General features: G+C 44.7%; 1 protein-coding gene across 1 annotated transcript in view; it reads right to left on the bottom strand.

Annotated features, from left to right (window-relative positions):
* Positions 1–737: 737 nt before the first annotated feature.
* The window catches only part of basp1 (brain abundant, membrane attached signal protein 1), a 43,311-nt gene continuing 20,526 nt past the window's right edge, over positions 738–23,522 (bottom strand). The window contains exon 2 of the mRNA XM_070973714.1: positions 738–4,159. Within this exon, the coding sequence (XP_070829815.1) occupies positions 3,505–4,152 (648 nt within the window). The 5' untranslated portion in view covers positions 4,153–4,159 and the 3' untranslated portion in view covers positions 738–3,504. The remainder of the gene's footprint in view (positions 4,160–23,522) is intronic.

A 23,522-nucleotide genomic window follows, 5' to 3' on the forward strand; every position in this document is an offset into this window, starting at 1 on the left:
AAATAAGTCTGTCCTAGTATTGATGTATGACGCTCCAGAGACGAAGAGGCTGCTGAAACTGTGCCAGGTGCTTCAGGTGTTCTAATACTGTGGATCACTTTGCACAGAGGAGCCTGAATGGGTTTTACCTGAATGAGAGGGCAAAACATGTGGAGCAAACAGGAGCACGCAGCAGCACTGTCATATTCTACAGTCGTTTTAAATGTTGTCATTTATTAGTTATGAACTTTTGATGAACCTCAGGCAGATAATTCAAGCTGCTGCTTTATTTTGACCTGTTACAGATCAAACGAAACTTGTCACACAGCTGATGTCATCTGAGCATATTCATATGTTCATCAAGCGTAGACTCTCTCTGCGAACACGTATTTTTAGAAACCCATCAGCGCTGCTCTGGCCGCCATGTTCCTTCATCACCGTGAACACACACACTGCAGTTTATTCTGACTCAGACACACACACGCCGTCCTGCTGCCGCCAAACAAACTAAAGCACCAAATGTTTGAGTGTTGAAAACCACAGTGAGCAGCTGATTCAGGAAAATTAGTGAAACTTTTAAAGAGGAAACCTTATATTTCTGAGCTGTTAGAGATTTACATCTTTAGTAGACATCAGTGGACTTGAAGCCGTGAGACACATTCAGGGGACATAAGTCAAAGCATGGAGAGACGGACCAACATCTCTTCAATAAAAATATATATTATTTTTGTGTGTGTGAAAAAAGTTGCACAAAGTCCTCAAGTTTCAGTCAATTTCTTACATTTTATTACTGTTGCACCATTTATACAAGTACATATAATTTTGAATGCATCAATTTCCATATCATCTTTTAGTTTGTTTTGAATGAACGTGTGCTGTGGAAGCAGCAGTGGTGACACATGGAATGAAAATATCGACTGCAGTTGGCATGGATGCAGACTGAGAAATTATTTTTTTCCACTTGACCAAAAAGACAGGACTACAGGTTCACCCAACCACGGACATGCAATTTACTGAGTCAAGAGAGGAAGAAAAACCGAGCCAGGCGCCGCACGACGCTCCTCCAGTGTGTGTTTCTGCTACGGTTTGACGAGTGCTGGGAGGAAGACGCCGTGCGTCAGCTGGATGAAACCGAAAAGCTGGCAAATAGATGGCTGGGATGAGAAAATATATACATATATATCTACATATATATGCAAAGGTGGAGACTATGAACGCACATTTACTCAAGTACTGTAGCTGAGTAGGATTTTGGGGTGCTGGTAAATTTTGTCTCGTTTATCCTACAAACAAATCCAGATTTCCCAATCTTTCCTTATTCCTTTCCTTTCTATCTACTTCTTTCCTTCCTCCGTCTCTCATCATTCCATCTTTCCTTCCATCTGTATCTCCGTTCTTTTTCCCTCTTTTCAGTTTTCAGCTCATATACAAGCATGAAAATCAGCAAAACTGGAGATGAGAGGTTTCTTCTTCACAATTACTACGTAAACACTGCTAAGTCCTTCCTTCCTTCCTTCCTTCCTTCCTTCCTTCCTTCCTTCCTTCCTTCCTTCCTTCCTTCCTTCCATTGCCAATCCTGAAAACTACAGATATAAACTTTCTCCTTCACTGTCAGTACTTTTACCTTGGACTAAAAATCACAGTACAGCACTTCAGTACTGCAGTACTCTTCTACAGTAGCACATTTTCTTCCACCACTGCATACACGAGCATATATGCAGTATATATTTCTGAAAAGTAAAAGAAAATCAGGGGTGAAGATGACGAAATCAGAAGCTCCCTTTTCGTGTGCAAGGCTCTTCCATCCCATAATGATAGCGTGGCGTGCGCTTGCCATAGAAACGTGGACCATAGTAGATGGTGTAGGTTGTAAGTGGCTCTGATCATTCACTGAACCCCCGTCCCCCCACCCCTCCGTCCCCCCGTCCCCCCGTCCCCCCGTCCTGTCCTCGCTGGGATCAGACTGCTGGGAGTCACAGAGCTTCACAGGTGCAGGAAACAGAGCAGGGCCAAACAGCACCTGTACCTGATCTCACCTGGGCTGTTTTCACCTGCTTGGATACCAAACTGGTGAGGTTTGCTCCACAGGGCTGACGCTCCTGCTGTGATCACATGAAGCTTCCAATTTACATGAATCTACAGGCTGAGGAGTGTTTAATTAAAACTCTTTTGTCACATTTATCGTTTTTATTCTACTGCAGCACCTGCCTCCAGGTGTTCAGTTTGACAGCTTCATCATGGCTGAGCTTAAAATGACCAGCCAAGGAGAGAAAACACCAAACTCCATCATCTGAATTACGTGGAATGAAGGACTTTTATTTACAGTATATCTACTGTATGTCTACTTTGTGGTACTTTTACTGTGACACAGTCCAGAAAAAGAGGAAACAGCTTTAGTCTCTTTTCTTATGAGAGACGCAGCTGAACCGACGCTGTCCTGATCTGAGCTGTACTGATGATGCAGAAAACGTCACCAGCTCGGTTTACCGGGCGAGGTCAAACCGTCTGCAGGGCGGTGACTGTGAAGCGTCTCCCCCACGTCAGCGGTAGAAGATACGTCTTTTGAAGAAAAGCAGATTTGAATGGAGGATTGGAGAATTCCATCAGACTTTCTGAGGACACCGTGGAGATCTTTACAGCGAGGCTTTGCAGATTTTATAAGCGTATTACAAATGTTAAAAAACCACTTAGTTCACTTACAATATAGCTAAGGGTTTCAGTACAAAATCTAGAAGTTTATCTGAAAAATTCCTACGACTCTTTTATACGTCTAAGAACATGTTTTGTGCTGCAAAGTCAGCCGTTTGCCACCTCCAAAATGTCTTAGAAAGCCTGAACGTTCTCAGGCCGCGAACGCCCTCTGAGAGCTCTTGGGTTGCAGGAAAATGGTGTTAACACAACCCAGAAATACCAAACGCCAGATGGGTTAAAGAAGGACAGGAGCACAATTCCACGGCACTGAAATACTGTAGATACCGGGACAAAGCCGAGAACACAACGCTCTGAAGAGGAGGACGGGAGGAAGGGGGAGAGCTGAGGAGTGGACAGAATCAATGGTCCAGCTGGTAAAGTGATTTCTAAAGCCCCCCCACCCACCTTCCCTCAGTCCTTTTCCCCAGATTTTGATATTCTGGCACCCGCAGAGCAGAGGGTGCAGGTGAATGCACGAGCGCAGGCCTTCTGTGGGCTGAGACGGGTTAAACCTCTTGACTGTCTGAGGGAGAGGGATGACGGATGCGGGATGGCGAGGCGCGTGGCCGACACAGACTCGTATCAAAGTTCAAATACTACAGCAGAAAAAAATAAAACATAACAATAATAATAGCAATAATCATCTGCAGCGGTGGGAAACTTCTCCAGGTGGTTGCTCCAGTCCTCCTCATTTAACAAATCATCATTACGATTATTATTATTATTGTTATTATCATAATATGGGTGGGCTAGTTAATTTCATTTTCATTTTTTAATCTTCGTCGTCGTTGAGTTAGGTACTTTATTTTTTCATTTCCGAAAAGAAGCTGTCCATTAATCTTGAACTGCTACGGTTTGATCCTTGCTTGGCGCCTCTGTGGCGTTCGCCTCCTTGGCGGGAGGCTCGGCGGCTGGTGTTGAACTAGGGGCTGCAGCGGCCTCCTTCGCCGGCGCGGGAGCCGCCGCCTCTGTGGGCTTGGGGTCAGGGGAGGCAGCGGGGGCCGCCTCGGCTTTGGCTGCTGGTGCCGCGGGGGCCTCAGTCTTTTTGGCGTCGGCCTCATCTTTGCTCTCAGCCGCCGGGGTGGGCGCCGCGGCCTTAGCCTCGGGCTCCTTGGCGGCAGGGGCGGATTCTTTGGCCGGGGCCGGAGCAGCTGGTTTCTCCTCAGCCTTGGCGGGCTCTGCACTCTTGGGTGCCTCAGTTTTCGGCTCAGCGTTGGCGGCAGGCTTCTCGGGCTCCTTCGCGGCGGGAGCTGCGTTCTTTTCCTCCTCTTTAGGCGCCGCAGCGTCTGCCGCTGGCGCCTCCTTGGCCGCCGTGTCATTAGCTACCTCCTTAGCATCGGTGGCAGCCGGGGCCTCGTCTTTGTTGTCCTTCGGTGCTTCGCTCTCCTCAGCAGAGGCCCCCTCTGCTTTGGCATCCTTGTCTTTGGCCTTGTCATCATTTACGTTGTATCCCTTCTTCTTTTTGCTGAGCTTGCCTCCCATTTTGAATCTGTGGAACAGAAGGGAAAAAGAAGTTTAGTATTCTAGAAACAATCATTCATTCAGTGCGAACAAGAAGCAAGCCGTGCAAAAATAAAGCAACCAATGGACCGAATCAAGGCTGGAGCACGCTGGAAGCTCCTGATAGAAATAAGTGAAATATCACCACAAACGATGGAGAGAGTGACGCTTCGAGAGCTGCTCCTCTTCTGAAGATGAAGCTATGATGAAGAGCAGTCTCTCTTTGTGGTAAATATGAATCAGAGTATTGCACCAGCAGCCTCTTAGCGTTCAGGCTTTTCTGCATGAGACAGCAAGAGCAACATTTGACATGTCTGCATGAGCTTTCATGAGGGGAGACGATGATGCTCGTTGAGATGCACACTGGAATGAAATGCAGTCGTTATGCATTTATGGAGAAACGTCTCTCATACTGCATTTTTGATGTATTCTCTCAAGCTGAACCACACGCTCCTCAGAGAGCCTTCCCGCATGACATTTCCCTCTCTCAGATCAGGCAAAGCTTATTTAAAATCGACGAGAGGAAACAGTAATGTGAGTCAAGAAAACAGTCAGCACGGTAGTTAAACTGTGCGTTCGCCTTGTGACAGACGCCAAAGCCTTTAGAGTACGAACACAAATACCAAAATGACAAACTTTGTCCATCGTCCTGGACTACAGAGACTCTCACACCTCATCATCACCTCTCAGATGAAGAACGTCTTATTAGGAAAAACCTTCCACAGCTGAGACGCTGAGAGCAAGAGGAAATTAAAATATGAAAAGAGACTGTAGTAATGCTTTAATACAATTAAATAATTCATCAAATTCTGCTATTTCCAACACAAGTGTTGAGCTTTCGTCAACATAACGAGAAAACATTTTTGTTTTATCGTCATGTTTGGTGACTCACAGCTCTTGGCTGACTGTTTGAGAACGGTCGTCATCTTGGTTAAATATTGAGAAAGTCAACGGAAACTTGAAGTGTGAGGCTGGAGGCTTTGACTTTTTCAATATTTAACTGAAACCACAATCTTTATTCAACCAGAACCACAAACAGGATGCAGGACGCAAACCCTGGACGCTGGTGTCAAAGTATGACTGGAAAAGATAAAGAGCACACAATTAAGGAAATAATTACATTTCCTCCAAAACATACTTAACGAAATCAATGAGTAATACACAAAAAATGTACTTTTAAGGCCAAAGGCAGCCTCTTAGATCATTTTCTGCAACACATTTAAACGGAGATGAAACGTGTATTTGGAGAATCCAGAGGAAACAAAACCTGCCTGAAGTGAGAATATGAAGAAAGAAATCCAAAAAGATGGCAAAGCTGCAAGCAGCATCCAAGCAGCTAAAGATGGTCCTGATGCATAAAACACGGGATCATCTGCAAAGATTCAGATTTTTAGCAAACTGAATGGATTCCTGAGGTCTGTGCAGGTTTTTCTCCAAGACTGCATTCAGAGCTGTGGGCAAACTGTCATTGAGCAGGTACAGAGGACTGTGTGTAGGCAGGCTGAACACACACACACACACACACACACACACACACACACACACACACACACACACACACACACACACACACACACACACACACACCTGCAGATTCCTGGCTCCCTCCTACATTTGAAGCATTTTTTCATGGATATCACCATCTGTCTGCTCGATGGGAGGGAGGACTTCAACACCACAACAAATCAGGCTTATTAGGAGCAAAGACTCAAGAACGGTTAGATTTGTTATTTGAAAGATGAAGTCTGTGTGTTGATGCACAAAACTGCCAAAAACAACTTGGCAGTGGATCCTGCTCATTAAGAATAGGCTGAAAAAATGCGCCGTGTGTGTTTTCAGTTCTGCCTCTGAATTTCCAAACTGCTGCAGAAAAGCAACTAAAAACTACGGATCTGATTTCAACCTCGACAGTATTTGGACACGGAAACACTGCGCCTGACAAAACAACAGCACATACCTCCACCAACAAACACTCCTCATCATAATCTGCTTATTTTTATCCAGAAAATGTATTTAATGACCTCTCGGATCCAGCAGCAGCATATAAACACCCAAGATGTGTTTCATGTGTTGCAGCGGTTCACGAGAAAATAACGAAAATGCTCAAAATTCCCTGATTTAACAGTATAAAGAAGCTCATGGTTTCATGCAAAACCATACCAAATTTAATAAAATCTGGTGAATACGTCCACAAATGTTACATGAAAGTGAACTCTTCACTGGGGTTTGTGCTTAATTGTTCTTCTTTGTCCCATTTAACATCTAACATGACTGAAAAGCAAGTCGGAACAAAAACGCCCTTCTTGGTTTCTCAGCTTCACCAACATTGAGTCTCTCTGCCTGTAATAAATAAAAACTAGTGTAAAAACAGGATGAAATGAAGAAAATGGTGTCAAATCAAACATCTTTGATGGATTAACTTCACGAGACCTTGAGGTGATTCTTCATTTCTGTGGCTGAAAATCATCTGTTTGTTCTGTAAATATGAAATCTGTCCAAACGTCTCTGAAAGCAGACGTGACCTTTTCCTCCCAAACAAACCAGACCACTGAGAGCTTCTGCTGGCTACTCACAGATTGGCCCTGTGAATGGGACAGAGCCGGCGGTGAATCCACTCAAAATGCTAATCACCTCGTCGCCGCTGACTGAATTACTCCACTATTCATGCAAAACTCCCCTGAACGTCCAGCAGTCGGTATCTGCCAGGGCCGCCGCTCCTGCCGCAGCTTTATACGAGCCACAATGGAGGTCTCTCTGCTACATCACATCATTTGACTCCCGGCTTGTGCTGCCAGTACAATGACTCACAATCATCTGGGCGGACAATGGCTGCTTTTCAACCAAAGGCACGCTTTCTCGCTGCTGGGCGTGTGGTTGTAGTGTTTGAAGAGCCGGGGCAGGGCCGACACAACCGGGAGAAAATGCTCTGGGTCACACAAAAGACTTAATTTAACCTGCAAACGGCAGCCAGGGAAGCACAAAAGGAAGTCTGATCGGCCAGATGTGAACTTCCAGCATCACTTCATGTGGATGGTGGAATCAGGGCCGAGGAAAAACACAAGTTTGCGCTGACTTTCAGCTGACTTTTCTGCCTAAAGTGTCTCCAAATGAGGTGAAAATAGTTAGTTTAAAATACCTTAAAATGAGTCCAACAGGAGCCTAACGTTAAATTCAGGGATGAGACAGCTTGAACTGTCCAAACTCTCCAACTTGCAAAGTCATCATTCCTATCACTTCATCTTTAGATTAATTCAATTAAATGGATTTTTTTTGACTGTCCAAACGTATCCATAAGCAGTTAAGGAGTCCCAATCCCTTTAGACACAGTCTCATTGTCACAGCTGTAAAAGCTGTTAATCTTCTAACTGTGTGAGTCCCTGATCTCTATCTCTGTGAAATCACTTCCTGTTCCCTGACCAAGGTTCATCTGTTGTGAGGAAATCTCTTCTTCTTCTAGGAGTATTAGACAGATTTCAAACGGTCCATTCAGTCCTGGCCCTGCACAGAAACCTCTGCACCTCTTCTCAGGGTTCAATTTAATCATTTCAACACAAGATGAGAAGAAACACTAATACAGACTTTTCGACCAATGATGGATGAGGGTTTAAGGGTGGACATAACACCGAAACGGTTCTGTTCACACAACATCCTGTGACATCAGCATGCAGGTTGGCAGTTTGCTCCGGTTTCGGCATCACCGTTTGGGTTAAAAACATCACTACATACATCACACCAGTTAAAGGAAGTCACTGTGAACGTTTGTTGGACGCAGCGATCCACCACACCTCCTCCACATGTGGACTTTCTTGGTGTGTATAGGACCTGAGTTCCTCCTCTGCTCCCGCCTTGCACCTTTTCAGATGTGCCTCTGGTGAACTGAACATGATTTGGTTTGGAAAGCCCCAACAAACGACCTCTTTTGTGATTTGGAGGACTTCAGTGACTTGGAGTCGTCTTTCAGGACTCGCCCTGTTTCAGCCTTCACAGACCTCAGTGAAACTCTTTTCTGCGCTCCATTTATTTTTCCTGAGCGTGCACAGACACAACATTAACACCACCTGCACTTCTTTCTCCTCCTTCTCCGCCGCGTTCAGCAGTTGCCTCCCCGAGCCGCCGACCGTCCAGTCCCTCGGCCCCAGAAGCAGCTGAGTTAACAAACACTTTCGTTCAGTGAAGAAGTGCTCATACGACACTATTAACCGACGGTCAGATGTGTGCCCGGCGGGTGGAAAGGTGGCAAAGTGGTTTGAGATGAGCCAAAGTCTCTGAAGGAACAGATGGACGAGTTCTCCTGAGAGTTCTTCTCAGATTGTCTCCGTCTCAGACGAGGCGTCTGTCTCGCCCACACGCCGACGCTGCTGCTGTTTTCTCTGTCTACCCGCCTCACCGTCACCTCTCTGCAATAATCCCTCCGTCACCATCCTCTCTGCTCTGACACCTGCAGTGTCTTCAGGTCTCCCTCCTGCTCTGCAGAAAGTGTCTCTTTGTGTCTTCTTTAAATTGGACTCTCCCTCCTGGGGTTCTTACCTCTTTCTGTCTGTCTGTGGATGCACCTTCACACCTTTCCTCTCAGCTGGATCCTCTTCTTTCTTAATAACTATGCAAAGTTAAAGCCCCTGTGTTCGAGCAGATGTGATTAAAGCTGCACTAATTGATATTTTAACAATAACAATGAGACATTTAAATGTCTAAATAAACTTCACTGAACACAAAATGCTCAGCGCCAAACATCAGACAGATGAAGACAGATTTAAAGATTTTTCTCACACTAACACAAAGATCTCCAGGATAATTTCCACCTTCTAGCATTGAAATGTTCCAGTATGTTATGACTGTTTATGAATTAAGTTTTAGCAGAACTCAAAACCCAAAAGTGACACAGAAGTCTATTAAGCAAAGTCGACAAAGTTGGACACCACTTCATCCTGCCATTAGCTGCACGGCAACAGAATTTTAAGATCAGTGATTGGATGTTCCTAGAAGTGTTGCTATTGGCGGCTTGCAGCTGATTCTCAACTGAGATGTGACATTTTTTTAATAGGTTGTGATGATGTCACATCACTCTTGTATCGCAAACTGCAGATGGAGGGCAGGAAGTGATTTTCTGCAGAGGAAGCTCTATAACACACACTCAAAGTGTGTATGTTTTGTGTCATTCACGGTTGCTCAAATCCATCAGACCATGAGGAGTTTTTATCGAGTACCACAAGTTGTCTGTCATAGAGGTGAAAATGCAAGAAATTGATGGCAAAAACTGGGAAAAATGGCTTGTTAGCCAGCTGTGGTCAGGAGGAGCCGAGTCGGCTAATGGTGTAACGTTAGCTATAGTTTTAAATCTGTGGTGACAGATTTAAAGTAACAGCTACAAACAACACGACTTATTCTTGTTAATTGGCATTAACAGTCTCACAAAAGACAGCTGAACGTAAATAACGTACTCTGGTTAAATAACGTCATCAGACAACCATCCGGATCACTTTGGTATCGAGGTTGTGGACCAACCGCTAACAAGAAAGTTGTCAGCCTCCAAACTTTTGTCTGTTTTCATTTGTTTTCTCGAGCAGAACGACGTCTGAATGAGCAGCTGGTTGTTTTATCTGCTGCAGTTCAGCTGAAGAATCGCTCCTCTTCGTCACGTAAGAGTCACATCCAACATATGTTCAGATTTTAATTTCATCTAAACCAGCCCAGGAAGAACTTCCCTCAACCTGCCCTCCATCTGAATTTAACGTCACGTGACTGCAAACAACCTGTTGTTAACACTGATGATTCACCCTGAAGAATTTATTTATCAGTTATTTCTCCTCACACACGTTTATTTTTGCTACTTTTTAATGCTTATGTGCAAAGAGCACCCACGTACTGTGTTTGTCTTCATCGTTACACGATCTCTGCTTCCTCTGGGCCTTTTTTTATCCGGTCAGATTGTAATCCCTTTCTCCTGTCCCTCTGCTCAGGCAGATGGAGGTCTCCAGGAGGTCCTGGGGTCTCAGTAAATCCTGGCCTCGGAGCGGCGGTGAGCCTGGCCTGGCAGGTTCCCTGTTCCTGCCATCCAAGATGACACGTTAAAGGTTAAAGCTGTCGCTGCCCGACTCCCCGTCCAGCTCGGACACACTCACTCTGCTTCCGTGGACGTCGGAAAATCGTCTTGACAGAAGAAAGCAGGAGGAGCTGCAGGTGCACTGACGGCAGTTTGGTTTCAGGGCCGAGGAACCGAATCAGGAAGCTTTTTTTAGATCATGTCAGATTTTTTTCCCTCCGCGTTTAAAACATTCGACTATCAGCTCTCAGTCTCTTTTCTGCTGTGATTCTTCTTCAGGACCTTTTGTTTTCTTTCTCACTCATGCAGCGGATGTTTAATGACGCTTTCACTGAAAAACAAATAATCAAACATGCATCAGTCGGCGTTAGAAGCAGTCATTCTGTGTTCCTAGAAGTTGACATTTTGGGAGAAATGTGGTTTTCATGGGACGCTGACAGAGGAAGTATCTGATTCTGAGTCCGGCCTGCGGCTAAAAACAGCACAGTTTCACCTGTGTGGCGCTGACCTCCATTTTAAAACAGCTCTGCCCTATCAGAGCGTCTCTGAGCGCACGTGAGCTGTCTGCTTCTACCTGCTCGGTGCAGATTTAGACTCAGTGCTCAGTCAGTTCTTCACCTCTGCGACACAGCAGCTGTCAGATTAGCGACTCCAAAGCCTCACACAGACGTGCATCTCATGTGTTTACGCACGCACACCTACAGACGCTGCAACAAACACCTCAACAAAATACTGTTGAATGCTAAAAATGACAAAAACACACACCTGTAACACAGTGTTGTATTGTAATCACACATCAGTGAAACTGAAAACCTGTGGAAGCCTATTTCCTCTGATTACCCATCATGCTCTGGTGCTATTACTCTGCACATCCCTGTGACACCAACCCTAATTTCAAGCTTATTAGTCCTGAAGTGAAATCATGGCTACCTGTTGGCTTTTAATTAATTAGATTATACAATAAATTATAAATTATAGCTCCGACCTCTGATTGCTCCTTCAGGTGTGTTCAGGTGTCGACATTATGCATTATAAAAAAAGCACTTGGGAAATTCATGTTTTAACAAATGTCAAATGACAGTATGAAGAAAATTTAAAGGAACAATTCATCATTTCCGGAAAAAATAAACTTATTTGCTTAATTCCGACACTAATTTCTGTGTACTAAATATTGTCTGGAGCTGGATTCAGGATGTGGTTAGCCTAGCTTAGCATAATGGCTGGAAGCAGGGGGAAACAGCTAGCCTGTCTCTTTCCAAAGTTAAAAAATACACCTACCAGGCCCCCAAAGATCTCTGCTTGTTTAACCTGTACATCACATAAATGTCAAAAAGGAAAATTTGTTGTTTTTGTTGCTCTGATTTCGTCAGGAACAACAGTTTATCGGCATTTCTTTGCAGAACTGTTGTTGTGGTTGTAAAATCACTAATTAAATAAAGGTAAAAACATGAGAGCAGAGACGTGAAGGACCACAGTGAAGTGGTTCACTCAGAGAAGTATCTGCCCTGTGTGCTCCCGACATGAATGTAACGCTATAATTCATAACGCAGGCCTGAGCACTTCCTCCCGCTGCCATCCAGCTGGCTGATTTAAGACGAGTCTGTTTCACCGAAGTGCAGCAGGCGAGCGCAGGGAGCTGAGCGGACAGGCTGGAAAACTGGAGCAGAAAATTTGGCCCAATCACACACACAGACACAAATAAAAAAACCCTCTGCACCGGCTCTCTGTGCTGAGCTGGAAGAAACGGGGGAGCAGAGGATGCTGGGAGTCGGGAGCTCAAAGTCAGCGGAGGCCGATTTGAGATATTCAAGTAGCTGAAATGACAGATTGGAGTCCATGACGAAGGTTTTAGGAGGCGAGATTCTCACATTGTGTCGGTATGATTTTCCCACAGAAGCGAGCTATTTTAAAACGCAGCGCTCCGAAACCTTGGCAAGCCTGACGCCATCAGAGCCAAAGATGATGCAAAAGTATTTTCTCCCACCGTCTCAACCACATTCTCTACACTTTTCATGCAGCCTGAAAACGCAGAGCTGCAAGTGAATTTCAGGATACAGTAGCAGACACAAAGTGAACCATCGGTGGACGTCTGAACTGGTCCTTCGAGTCGAAGCTAGTAGCAGGACCAGTGGCTGCAGCTGTTTCTGTCCAACACTGAACACGCTCAGTCTAAAGTGGCTTCCAGCTGTGCAAAGTTAACTTCATTTATGGGTAAAGCTTATGGTGTTTGAAGCTGCTACGCAGAATTTTATGCCTCGGATGTAAGTCTCAAAGACGCTAATATCAACCAATTTATGGGAAGTAAAGTAGGAATAAACATGACTGAGGTTGACTTAATTTCACATTTCACTAAAAACCATTGATGTCATCTCCAAACAGAATATCTATACTTCATGTGAACTGTCAGAAACTTTAAACTCTGCATGCAGCTGCATGATTCCATGCAAACCCAACTAGAAGCTACTGGCTTGACTTGACAGTCAGTCTCCATACCTTCACTACAAATTAGGTAACTTGTTGGTGTCTTCCAAATAAATAACTTCAACTGCTCGATTAAGATGAGGGACGGTTCTGTCAAAGAAAGCTTTATTTAGGTCAACTCAAGGACGACTGTCTCTGATATTTTGTCCAATATTTTAAAAGCAAGAGGACGTCTACAGTAGCTTCTCTGTGAGGCTGTGCTGAAGCACAGTGGCGCTTTAAGCTAAATGCTGTGGGAGACTCATACCACCAAAACTCAGGACTGAACGATACAGGAAATCATTCCTGCCTGTGGCCATCAACCTGTACAACTCCTCCCTCTGAATGGACCTGGGACTTCACTGTCACTGTCTGTTCTGTTGTATAGCTTACATTTCAGTTTTTGCACATTTATTTCAGTTTTTGCACATTCAACATTCAGTACATAGTACATAGTAATTCTAATATATATTTTACATCTCAATTTTGCACATCCAATTGTATTGCAGTACATTTTATATTGTTGTACATTCATTGAGTGGATATTTCTGTATATTTGTATATTTCTTATTTACATATATCCTTAGTATTAATATTCTGTTTCTTTTATATTGCCTTTATATATATATTCCTTCTCGTCCTTCTTTCTAATTTTTATTCTAATCTATAATTCTGTTTTGCACTGCTAAAAACAATTTCCACTCGGGAATAAATAAAGTAATTCTGATTCTGATAATACTAGCATGCCAACACATGACATGGTGACATTTGGCGGGTTATCGTGTTCACCGCCTTAGTTTGGAATATCTGCAGGCTAACAAGTGTTTGTTAGCACAAAGCACAACGTGATGATGGGAATGTCAAAGTGTTTGATCACATCGTGACATAAATGTCATACTATCTACCGTAATTTCCGGACTGTTGAGCGCACCTGAATATAAGCCGCACCAACTAAATTTAGAAAGATAAAAAGATGTGTACATACAAAGGCTGCACTTGTCTATAAGCCGCAGGTGCCCACGTGGTAACATGAGATATTTACACAGAAAGATGATTTTTTAATTACCGTAAATAAATGTTGTTTTTTTTTTTTTCCAGTGTCTGTAACACGACAGTAAAACGAGTGTAAAAGTGCAGTAACACAGCTGGTTACAACACATAACCAGCCTAACGGCCGTAGCCTGTTAGCCTACCAGAAAGCACAATCAAACTAGCGTCTTCCTCGGTGCATTATCTCTTCCACCCGTCTGTCTTGCTCTTGCGTTTCCTGCTAGAGCGCCCCCTGGAGGCTGTTAGCCCATAAAACCTATAGATTCACCACTTCGTTGTTTAAGCCGCAGGGTTCAAAGCGTGTGAAAAAAGTAGCGGCTTATAGTCCGGAAATTACCGTAATATATTTTACTCTGGCCTGAAGAACATGAAATGTGGTTTTCTTGCTTTGAACATTAGTAAATTTGGCCCAAAGGGACTAAAACAGCTTTGCTAACGTCGGCATTTCAAGGTCTTGGCAGTCGCTAAATGTTTTATCACAAACTTTTCTTTCTGACTCAGTGTTTTATTTATTCAATCCTTATTTTTGAACAGTAGATCTAATAGATTGTGTTGGATTTGATACTGAAGCAGGAAGTGATCTAAACAAAGTCATCACTTCTTTCTGGAGAGCAGTCCAATTACCCAGAGTACACACAGACTGCCTACTGCTCACTCTGGCCTCAGGCTGAACGCACACACACACACACACACACACACACACACACACACACACACACACACACACACACACACACACACACACACACACAGACAGACAGAGCCATGTGCATTCAAACAAATGCTAAACACACACACACAGGCAGGAATAAACACACACACACACGAATGTGGTGTTTAGAGGATCAATCCTCAAAGTGACAGAGCTTGAGAAAGTGGGCTGGAAACGGTTATTGATCAGCGGCTGCGACCACAGAGAGCTGCTGTGTGTTCAGCTGCTGCTTACGAGTCAGAGGACGCACTCAGCGGAGATGAAAGCCAGCGAGACGCTTTTTACTGAGACGTTTATTACTGAATGCAGAAGCGCTCTGAGCGCTCTGTCGGCTGCAGAGGAACCAACGGCGCACAAAACAAAACAGAGAAGTGAAAGGGATTACGTCCTCTCTGTGGGCTCGCTGGCATTTCGCTCCACAAAGTCCTCCCCTCCTCAGACGCTCACATGACCTCCATGTCTGGCAGAAGTTTGTCTGGATGGAAAGAAATTCACCACAAAGGCTCAGCTTGTTCCATCTCTGTAGATTTCTACACCAAAACTACTTTTCAATGAGTTGAAAGTTCATGTTTGACCTTGGAAACAGCAGTTTCAGCTTCACTGACTCTGTCTTTGACCTCATGATGTAGTTTAGAAAACAGTCCGGTCCTCGACAGCGTCAGTCATCGTCCCGTAACCTTCTCCTAAACAGCGACCTCTAGTGGCCGTTGGTGCTACAAAACACGTGACCACAGGAGGCCGCTGGAGATCGCTTCTGCAGGCGATCGATCACATATCAATATCACTGAGAGGGAATGATAAACAACCTATTTTTGTTTAGTTTGGAGGACCAGCGGTCTGAACTAAACCTGGTGACTCACAGACGTCGACACTGTTTCGAATAAAGTGAAGAAAAAACTACTGACCTGGAGTCCCAGGAGAGACAAAAACTGTGAGTCTATATCAGAGATCGGAGGCAGCACTGAAGATGAAGCCTGTAAACTTGTGTGATTGATGATCAACGTCAGTTTTCTCTTTCTGATCTTCATCATTTCTTCTTTCTGCTCGCAAACCTGCAAAACTCTCGTCATCCCACCTTGATTCATCGTGAAACGGAGCGAAGCCTCTGGCCCTGTTTCTGCTGTTCAAAGGTTTGTTGTTATCTGACACATCCAGGTCAGACTCTCAGTGACTGAACAGGTGCTATCAAAGCTTCAGCAAAACACCCACAATGCACTGCGTTACAGGCATTTGCACATCACCAGCAGCTGATGGGTTGTGTCAGTTGGTCATCTGTGAGGTTTTTTTACCTCAAATGATTGATTTTAAAAAGTATTCACCAGTACCACTGGAGGGCGCCACCTTCAGGAAGCTCCACAGGAAGCGCCTTTAACGGAGATACTTGTAAAACATGGAGGTATTGAAGCTTTGTTAAAGCATCTTCAGAAAAAACACAACCACATAAAACTGATTTTATAGAAAGAAATCACACTGGAACAGTCAGTTTGGGCTCTGGTGGACCGGGTGGGTGAAAAAACTCAGACTGAAACATGTCTGTACATCACAACAACAACAACAACAACAACAACAACAACAACAACAACAACAACAGCTTTTGGACAGATTGCCATTGATAAGCATTCATTGTCCCCAGAGGATGACTCCTGCACAGCTATGACAGCAGCACCTGACCACCTCGGCTTTGTTTTCTCACACAGATCCGAGACTCAGAGAGGTCGAGGACGAAGGCAGCGGCCCAGCAGTGAACCTCGAGGCCTGTTTAGGATTTACAAGGTCCCAAAGCCTCCAGAGAGAGTCACGTCTGACCGGCCTCAGAGAGGCTCGCTCTAACTGGTTTGACTTTGGTGATTGCTGGTGTAAAACTGTTTGAATCCCTTGTGAGGTAATGAATTACTGTGAGTGCACGGATCCACAGGGGCCGAGCTTCAGCCTGTAGACAGCGAGAAGCAGCGTGGTGGGGCACGATCCGGCTCACCCAGCAGGTCTTCTGGGAGGTGACGCAAATTAAATGAAGTCTATTAACTCGAACACTGTAACAGGAAACCCAAACCTCTCCCACATGACACATGTGACCAATCAAAATGCTGCATTCAAATTTCATTGGCTGCCATGAGTCTAGGGGATATTTTACTGTCACATCTGTCCAAAGAGGGATCCTGGGTCTCACTTTTGTCCCTTGGACATCATTTTATGCTCACTCTGAGTCCATCATGCAACATATCGCACATTAAATGTTATCTCTGAACCTCTTGCTCGTATTTTGCTGATGCTTACTTTGTGTGCTCCCAAATACAGCAGTGACATTTTAAAAAGCCTGACAGTGGACAAAAAACTGCGAACTAAACCCTCCAGAAAAAGCAATCGAGCACAAAGAATGCAGAAATCAATGGGTCTCTAACGCTGCTAATTATATGGATGTTAATAGAGTTTATGCTAAGTCCAGGCTACTTTAGCATGTCCTGTATGTCTGTATGGGACTTTATAAATCCACAGAATAAACATGTTTGTGCAGCATATTGTTCCATAATGTGCTCTGATTTGACTTGTCTGCCTCCCCAATCTGAACACTTGAAATGTGACTTTAATGATTTCACAGTTAAGCGAGCTGTGAGGGTCCTCAGAGGTGACAGGCGTCTTCAGCGCGTCCTCAGAAATATGCAGGGTGACACATTGACGTTTGACTTCTCTGTGAATTGCATGAATACCACAAATCGACCCGCCATTGAACTTTAAATGCTCAACACATCCCTGATGGATGTGGCAGCCCTGAAGCCGCTCGTATGGATCCACGTTGAGTCTGAAAAGTGTGCGCAGGGTTCAACCTTTGCTCTCTGAAGCTTTGTGAATTCAAGTCAAGAGTTCAGGTGTGTGTTTTGTCCCAGCTGCTCACACCTGATCTTGATAGTGCTGATAACAAAGAGGGGAACGAGCTCCTGAGCAGAGCTGGCATGAAAGTATGCAGCAAGGCTTGGTTTGGAGAGTCTGTCCTGGTCTGATTTAATCATTAATGCACGGCATTAACAGCCCTGCTGTGGAGCCGAAAACCCACAAAGCAACAGTCCCTGAACGAAAACTCATTTCAACATTCAGCTCAAGCTAAAAAGATGCTTCAGCGCTCTCAGTGTAAAACCCTCCTGCGTTTGTCGTTTGGTCGATTAAAAATATTCCCAAAGCCAAATGTGACGTGTTCAAATGGTTCCTTGGTCCAACCAACACTCAGAAAACTGAAAAACATTCAGTTTGCTCTCGTAGAAGATGGGGACAGTGAGCGAATACTAACATCTGTCCCTTCATTGTTAAATTTCATGACATTCATTTCAATTTCGTCCAGAGCTTCTTAGACCCCGTTTAAAGTTTGTAGAGTGTAGTTTTTAAAACGGTCATTTTTTTAAAAAGTAAGCCAAAGTGGAGATTTCTGAAAATGCCGGCGATTTGTTGGCGTGTAAGAGAAGATAAGATGAGGCGACAGAGGAGACCTCTTTGGACAAACATGAACTTCAGAGGTAAATATCCGTCTTATCCATATGAGGAGGAAGTTCAAACAGGTCGAGTTAGCACAAAGTGTGCGAGGTTTCCTCTTTGTACAAATACGGAGGTGAGGAGTGCCACGTATCCATATGTCATTCTTTATATTAGCTCAGTGTTGATTTGAGCATTTCTACAATATTATTCCACAAATAACACGACTAAAAGCCCATCCAGCAAATAAAAATGTGATATTTAAATATCTGTGTTTATTATCTGCACTCATTCTGTGCCAAAGACGCTCTCCAGTGAACACGTCTGTTGTTTTTCAGTTACGAGCTTCCTGCCGCGTCTTTCTCAGGGGAGACATTTTTCACCAGGTAAAGTCATTACCTTCACAGCAGCACAGGGACTTTGGTCTGTTCAGTAACAGCAGTGCAGCTGTGTTAAAACAAGAGGCTACTCGATCCAGTGCGTCACACGGATGTCTGATATTTAATGAAAGGTGACTCATGTTTGATACCACTCCCTGTAAGTAAGCTTTGACCTCTTGTTTGCAAGTCAAAATAGATGTTTTTCAGATGTTACATATGATGCTGTTCAACGACTGCCCCTCTGAGGAAAACAGCATCAGTCATTTGAACTAATGGCCAAATACAGCATGTTTACGTTGGAGGGACAAAGAGCTCCAGCAGCTGAAGGAATCATGACTCTTGATAATCAAAGGAGGAGGGACCCTAACCCTAACCTAACCCTAACCCTAACCCTAACATACACGTGGAGAAGGTTTCACCAGCCACTGGATCAGCTAACATATGCAGGTTTAGCTGCTTTAAAATAAATGGTTTTGAACGTCTCTGCACCAAATTACAAACTCAGTGCTGCAACACAGACGTGCAGATATCTGAGGCTGAAAGATTATTACAATATTTTTCACAATGTTTTCTCTCATCTACTTTGACCTTTCTGCGTTGAAGCAATGAACCAATCACAGTGCTTCAGCTACAGTGTCGGAGGCTGAGTGTCCACGAGGTGGATGTCAACGTGCGCGACCTCACGGCTCAGCTACAGCGAACTTTATCGCTCTGTGATGTAGCTGATTTAATTTAATGCAGTAACGAGCTGCTGTTTGGCTCACATCCACTTCCTGCCTGATAGAAACGCCGTCTGGCAACCAGCCCAAACCGTAAACATCACTGATACAGAATACGCACTGAGAATGAAACCAAGGAGATCACGACTGTTTCTCCATCGTTTATTACTGTTTGATGTCGAGGACGTTCCCTAAACTCTACTTCTTGCTTAAATTTGGCTTTTCTATGCTGGTGAAGCTGCCTGAAGCCATGAAACCACTCACCACATTTAAAGCTGCAGTTATTTCTTGACCACTAGGGGGCAGAAGAACTCCACAACAAGCTGACAGACTCACAGTTCAGACATATCATCACCTTAGCTAATTCTCATGGCTAACATGTTAGCATTTTGCTACTTCCTCATCCAGACACAGAGCGATGATCATCCCGCCGAGGAGGTGACTGTGTCCACCTCATGAGTCCAATTTTAGGTCTCTTTAAGCTCCGGTTTGGTCTCTACCAGCTCTTGAGAAGGAGTAGTAGGTGAGGTGTAGGTGGTGTGCTCACTTTCAGTTTCACCTTGAAATATGTCAGATCCTATGCTGCTGCTGCGTCCTCAGACCTCAGCAACGAATCTGATGAAAAAATGTTCTCTAAGACTGAGAGGAACGATGGTGGAAGCTAGAGGAAAGGGAGCATTTCAACTTTTCTGTGTGAAAATGAACTCTTGTGAGTGTCAGTCTGGGTGTCAGTCTCTTTTTGGGAGGCCCAGCTTGAGTGTTAGACCTCAAGAGGAGGACATTTTTGGAAAGTGATCATTGTTTTTTAGTCATTTCAGGGTGTTTCTCCTGGTCCTCGCTTCCTCAAAGGACTGCCTGAAGGTTAAGACTTGCATTAATGTTAGAATGAGGCTTTGGTTAATAAAGTGGGGGTGGGGCAGTGGTTCCAGTCTCCTTTTGGCAATAGTCAAAAGTCGTATTGTTTACTTGAAGGTAAAGGCCTGACGATGTTAAAGTCTCAGCATTTTATAAGAAAAAAAAATGAAATTATCTCTGATTTTGGCTTTTTGCTTGTCAGAAAAGGACCAGCTTAGCTACATTTTTCCTTTGTCTGTCAGCTGACCCTTCAGATCAGGCTGGAAACCACCGAGTTAGACGCCGTTAAAGGGGAGAGAGCCCACCACGCCGAGGAGGGTCCTCACTTGTATAGAAGTACGAATGTGCATGCTGTTGAGGTAAGGAAGTGACTGCGACCGACAGTGTAAGCAGTTTTTAATCCTCTGTGTTTCTGCAGAAGGCCACCTCTGACGCATGTTCTCACACACACACACACACACACACACACACACACACACACACACACACGCACACAAAAGCACAACTGCTTTGGCCCGTGTGTGCACAGATAAACACACACAATGTTTATTAATGAGCAATGTGGACAGTGTGTCTGAGAAATATGTGACCTCTGACCGGCTCGCAGCTCCACTCTGCTCACACACACACACACACACACACACACACACACACACACACACACACACACACACATCCATCAGCCTCAAGGTTGCCATAAAGAAAACAAGAAGGGGCCCTGCGTCGCAAAATGTAAACTCAACCAAACATTCACATTTAAAGAGACAGCGAGGCTGAAAGTGTCCGAGGAGAGACAGACATGAGACGAGTTGTCTTCAGAGGTAAAGATCAGAAGGTAAAGGTAGAAGTTTAGACCGACAGGAAAACCTCGCTGTAACGACACAACCTCACTAGAGTCAAATGACAAACATTTAGCCAAATTATGTGTTACTTCGCCCAGGAAGAGTGATTAAACAACGTTCTGCTGAGCTCGAACACCCACAGACTGAGACTCCTCAGCTGGAGCGTAAATTACATCGCCTTCAGCCATTGTGTCAAATTTTTGACTTCCAGTGAGATAAAAAGTTAAAGATCTCAGAAAATGTCACTATGTCCTTGAAAATGACATTATTTTTGATATATTTGATATATTTTTGGTGTCGTTTGCTGCGGATGAACTCTCGCTGAGTCTTGTTGCGCTAATGATCAAGCAGTTTGTGTGGAATTTGGAAATGTTCCACTTTGTCGCCCCCCAGTGGCAGCTTGAAAAAACGAGCATCCAGTGGCAAACAGTAGTTTCAACCCCGAGACAATAACACGAACGAGCTACAGAGACGTAGTTTCAAATCCTGTCGACCTTTGAAACTTGGATTTGCTGCATTACGGCAGAAATAATACAAATTTGATCTTCGCTGTGATGGATTACACAATTCGAGCGCCTCTCGAAAGTCTGCAGGAAAACAACAAACCAGTCATATGTCATTAAAAATGATCTGCAGAGCTGTAGGAGCTGCAGACTGATCTGATTCGCTGGGTTCTGACTTGTGGGGGGGGGTTGAGGTGCTGACGCTGAACCTGCTGATGACCCACAGCTTCAGGCGGCTCGGTGAGTCATCACTCGTTTATGAGAAAGCACGTGATGCAGAGTACGGTCTACTGGACGCTGCAGGGTGGGAGTCCTCGCCGGTCGGACGCATGAACGAGCTGGACGAGCTAAAGAGCGTCAGTCCTCCCTCTGTGGTGCTATTCCTGGAGCAGAGGCGACCTGTGGCCTGCTTTTAATCCAGCGAGCGTACGCCGTGGCTGACTGGACGCTCTGACAGCGAACTTTGGCTGAAACGATCCGGCTCATGAGTCAAGGACTCTTCCTCTGACTGAAGTAACAGTTCCTCTTCTCCACCGCTGTCCTTCATCAGCACAAGCCCAGGGTCACACCATATTTGGTGTTTGTTTTGAACCGCCTGCGGTGCCAGATGGGTGGTGTTTACTACATCAGCGCAGTTCAGACTGTGTCAGGTAAACTGTCAATTTCAAAATACAGTCACTAAGTCCTTCCTGTCGTCTAAACTTCTGCTGTTCCCGCTGAACAAACTTCATCAGCTGTCACCTGAGCAGGAAACACCTAAATCATCTAATGATCAGACTCCTTCAGATTGACTGAAGGGAGTGATTGACTCAGATGATGCCAAACATTTTAAAATGTCTTCACTGCACGACCAAACAAAGGAATCAGAAATGACTGATTCTTACTCCTCTGGCTGTGGTAAAGAGATGAAGATCTGTGTATTCAACCACGGCTGAAAATAGTCCCTGTTTCACTATTTCCTCAGTGAACTTGTGATCTACTTTCTAAAAGCAGTTCTGGTTCCTCTCTTTACGTCGTTCATCTCTTCAGCCTCCATCAGGATCTGTGGTACCAGACTCTCTGCAGCCTTTTAAATGACTTCATCTCTGCTCTCCTCATCCTCTCGTTGTCTCTGAGGTAGTTTTAAAGGCTCAGATTCTGCTTCCATGGCACCTGGTTAATGTCACGCCGCGGCCTCGACAATCTGCATCACCTTCTACATTTGAGGCTTTTAGCTGATGCCCTTCGGAGTCCGGCAGCAGAATGAGGAGTTTTGTCTATCGGCAGCTTTACAGAAACCACTGGTGGAGGTCAACGTGGAAGCAATTTGGCAATAAAACACTCGTGTGAGCTTAATGTGACTGAAAGGAAAAAGACCTTGAAAGAAGAAAACAAGCCGGGGTGAAAGGCTGAAAAGTTTCCTTTCTACACAAACCAAAGCGCTTTCCTTTCATATTCAAGGATCCGTTACTTATCTGACTTTGTGCTTTTTCTTTCCCACACTTTATTTACATCATTACAAAGGCACTTTCAGCGAAGCCTCACTCAAACTGACAGAAGCTCAATTTGAAATTCTCATCAGGAGTTTTCCAAAGATAAGACACAAGTCACAGCGAACTGCAGGGAAATCTCTAAAAGACGTGGAGCTTTTGATGTGAACGGTGAAACCTCTAGGGCTGAAAACTTTCTCTCAAGTGAGATATTGCTTCTGGAACAAGCAGGAAAAGAATATATCTGTAAAAACTGAGTCACACAGTGGAGAAACATGTATTTATCCTGTTGCTATATTAACTAACTCAAGGTACGGCTACGCCCTGCCAGGGGAGGGGGCTGCACTGCAGAGGCTGGACTGTAAAAAATGTCCCTGAAATGAGCAAAATCTCTACAAATGCTTCAACATGCAGCACCCCAGTCGTTTGCACCCTAGAGGGACGTAGAGAAGCATTTCCTGGTCTGCTGGTCCAATCAGGAGGACATCGTGTGTCTGTTCCATCTATGATAGCATGCTAAACATGCTAGCAGCATTAGTGCTGGTGCTAGCTCGGCTGCCTCTCTCTCTCCCAGCCTCGGGAGGAGAGTCTCGCGGCCGTGAACCGGAGACGGCGTCCTGCAGGAATCTGCTCTGCAGCTGGGAGAGAAAAGGTTTCCTGTCCAGCTCAGATGTGAACCGCCAACCCCGAGGTTACACTGCGCCTTTTTAGCCGAGAGCTGACTGACAGCTTTAACGACAGCGCCTAATGACCAGCAGAGAAAAGGTCAAGAACAATGGCATTAAATGTCAAATCAAAGTGGAAATAATGAAGATGTAATAATGTGAGTGCCCACTGTGTTTGTGGATGTTGGCTGTCGGCCT

This window comes from Chaetodon trifascialis, chromosome 11, assembly GCF_039877785.1.
Source record: "Chaetodon trifascialis isolate fChaTrf1 chromosome 11, fChaTrf1.hap1, whole genome shotgun sequence".
Taxonomy (NCBI): domain Eukaryota; kingdom Metazoa; phylum Chordata; class Actinopteri; order Chaetodontiformes; family Chaetodontidae; genus Chaetodon; species Chaetodon trifascialis.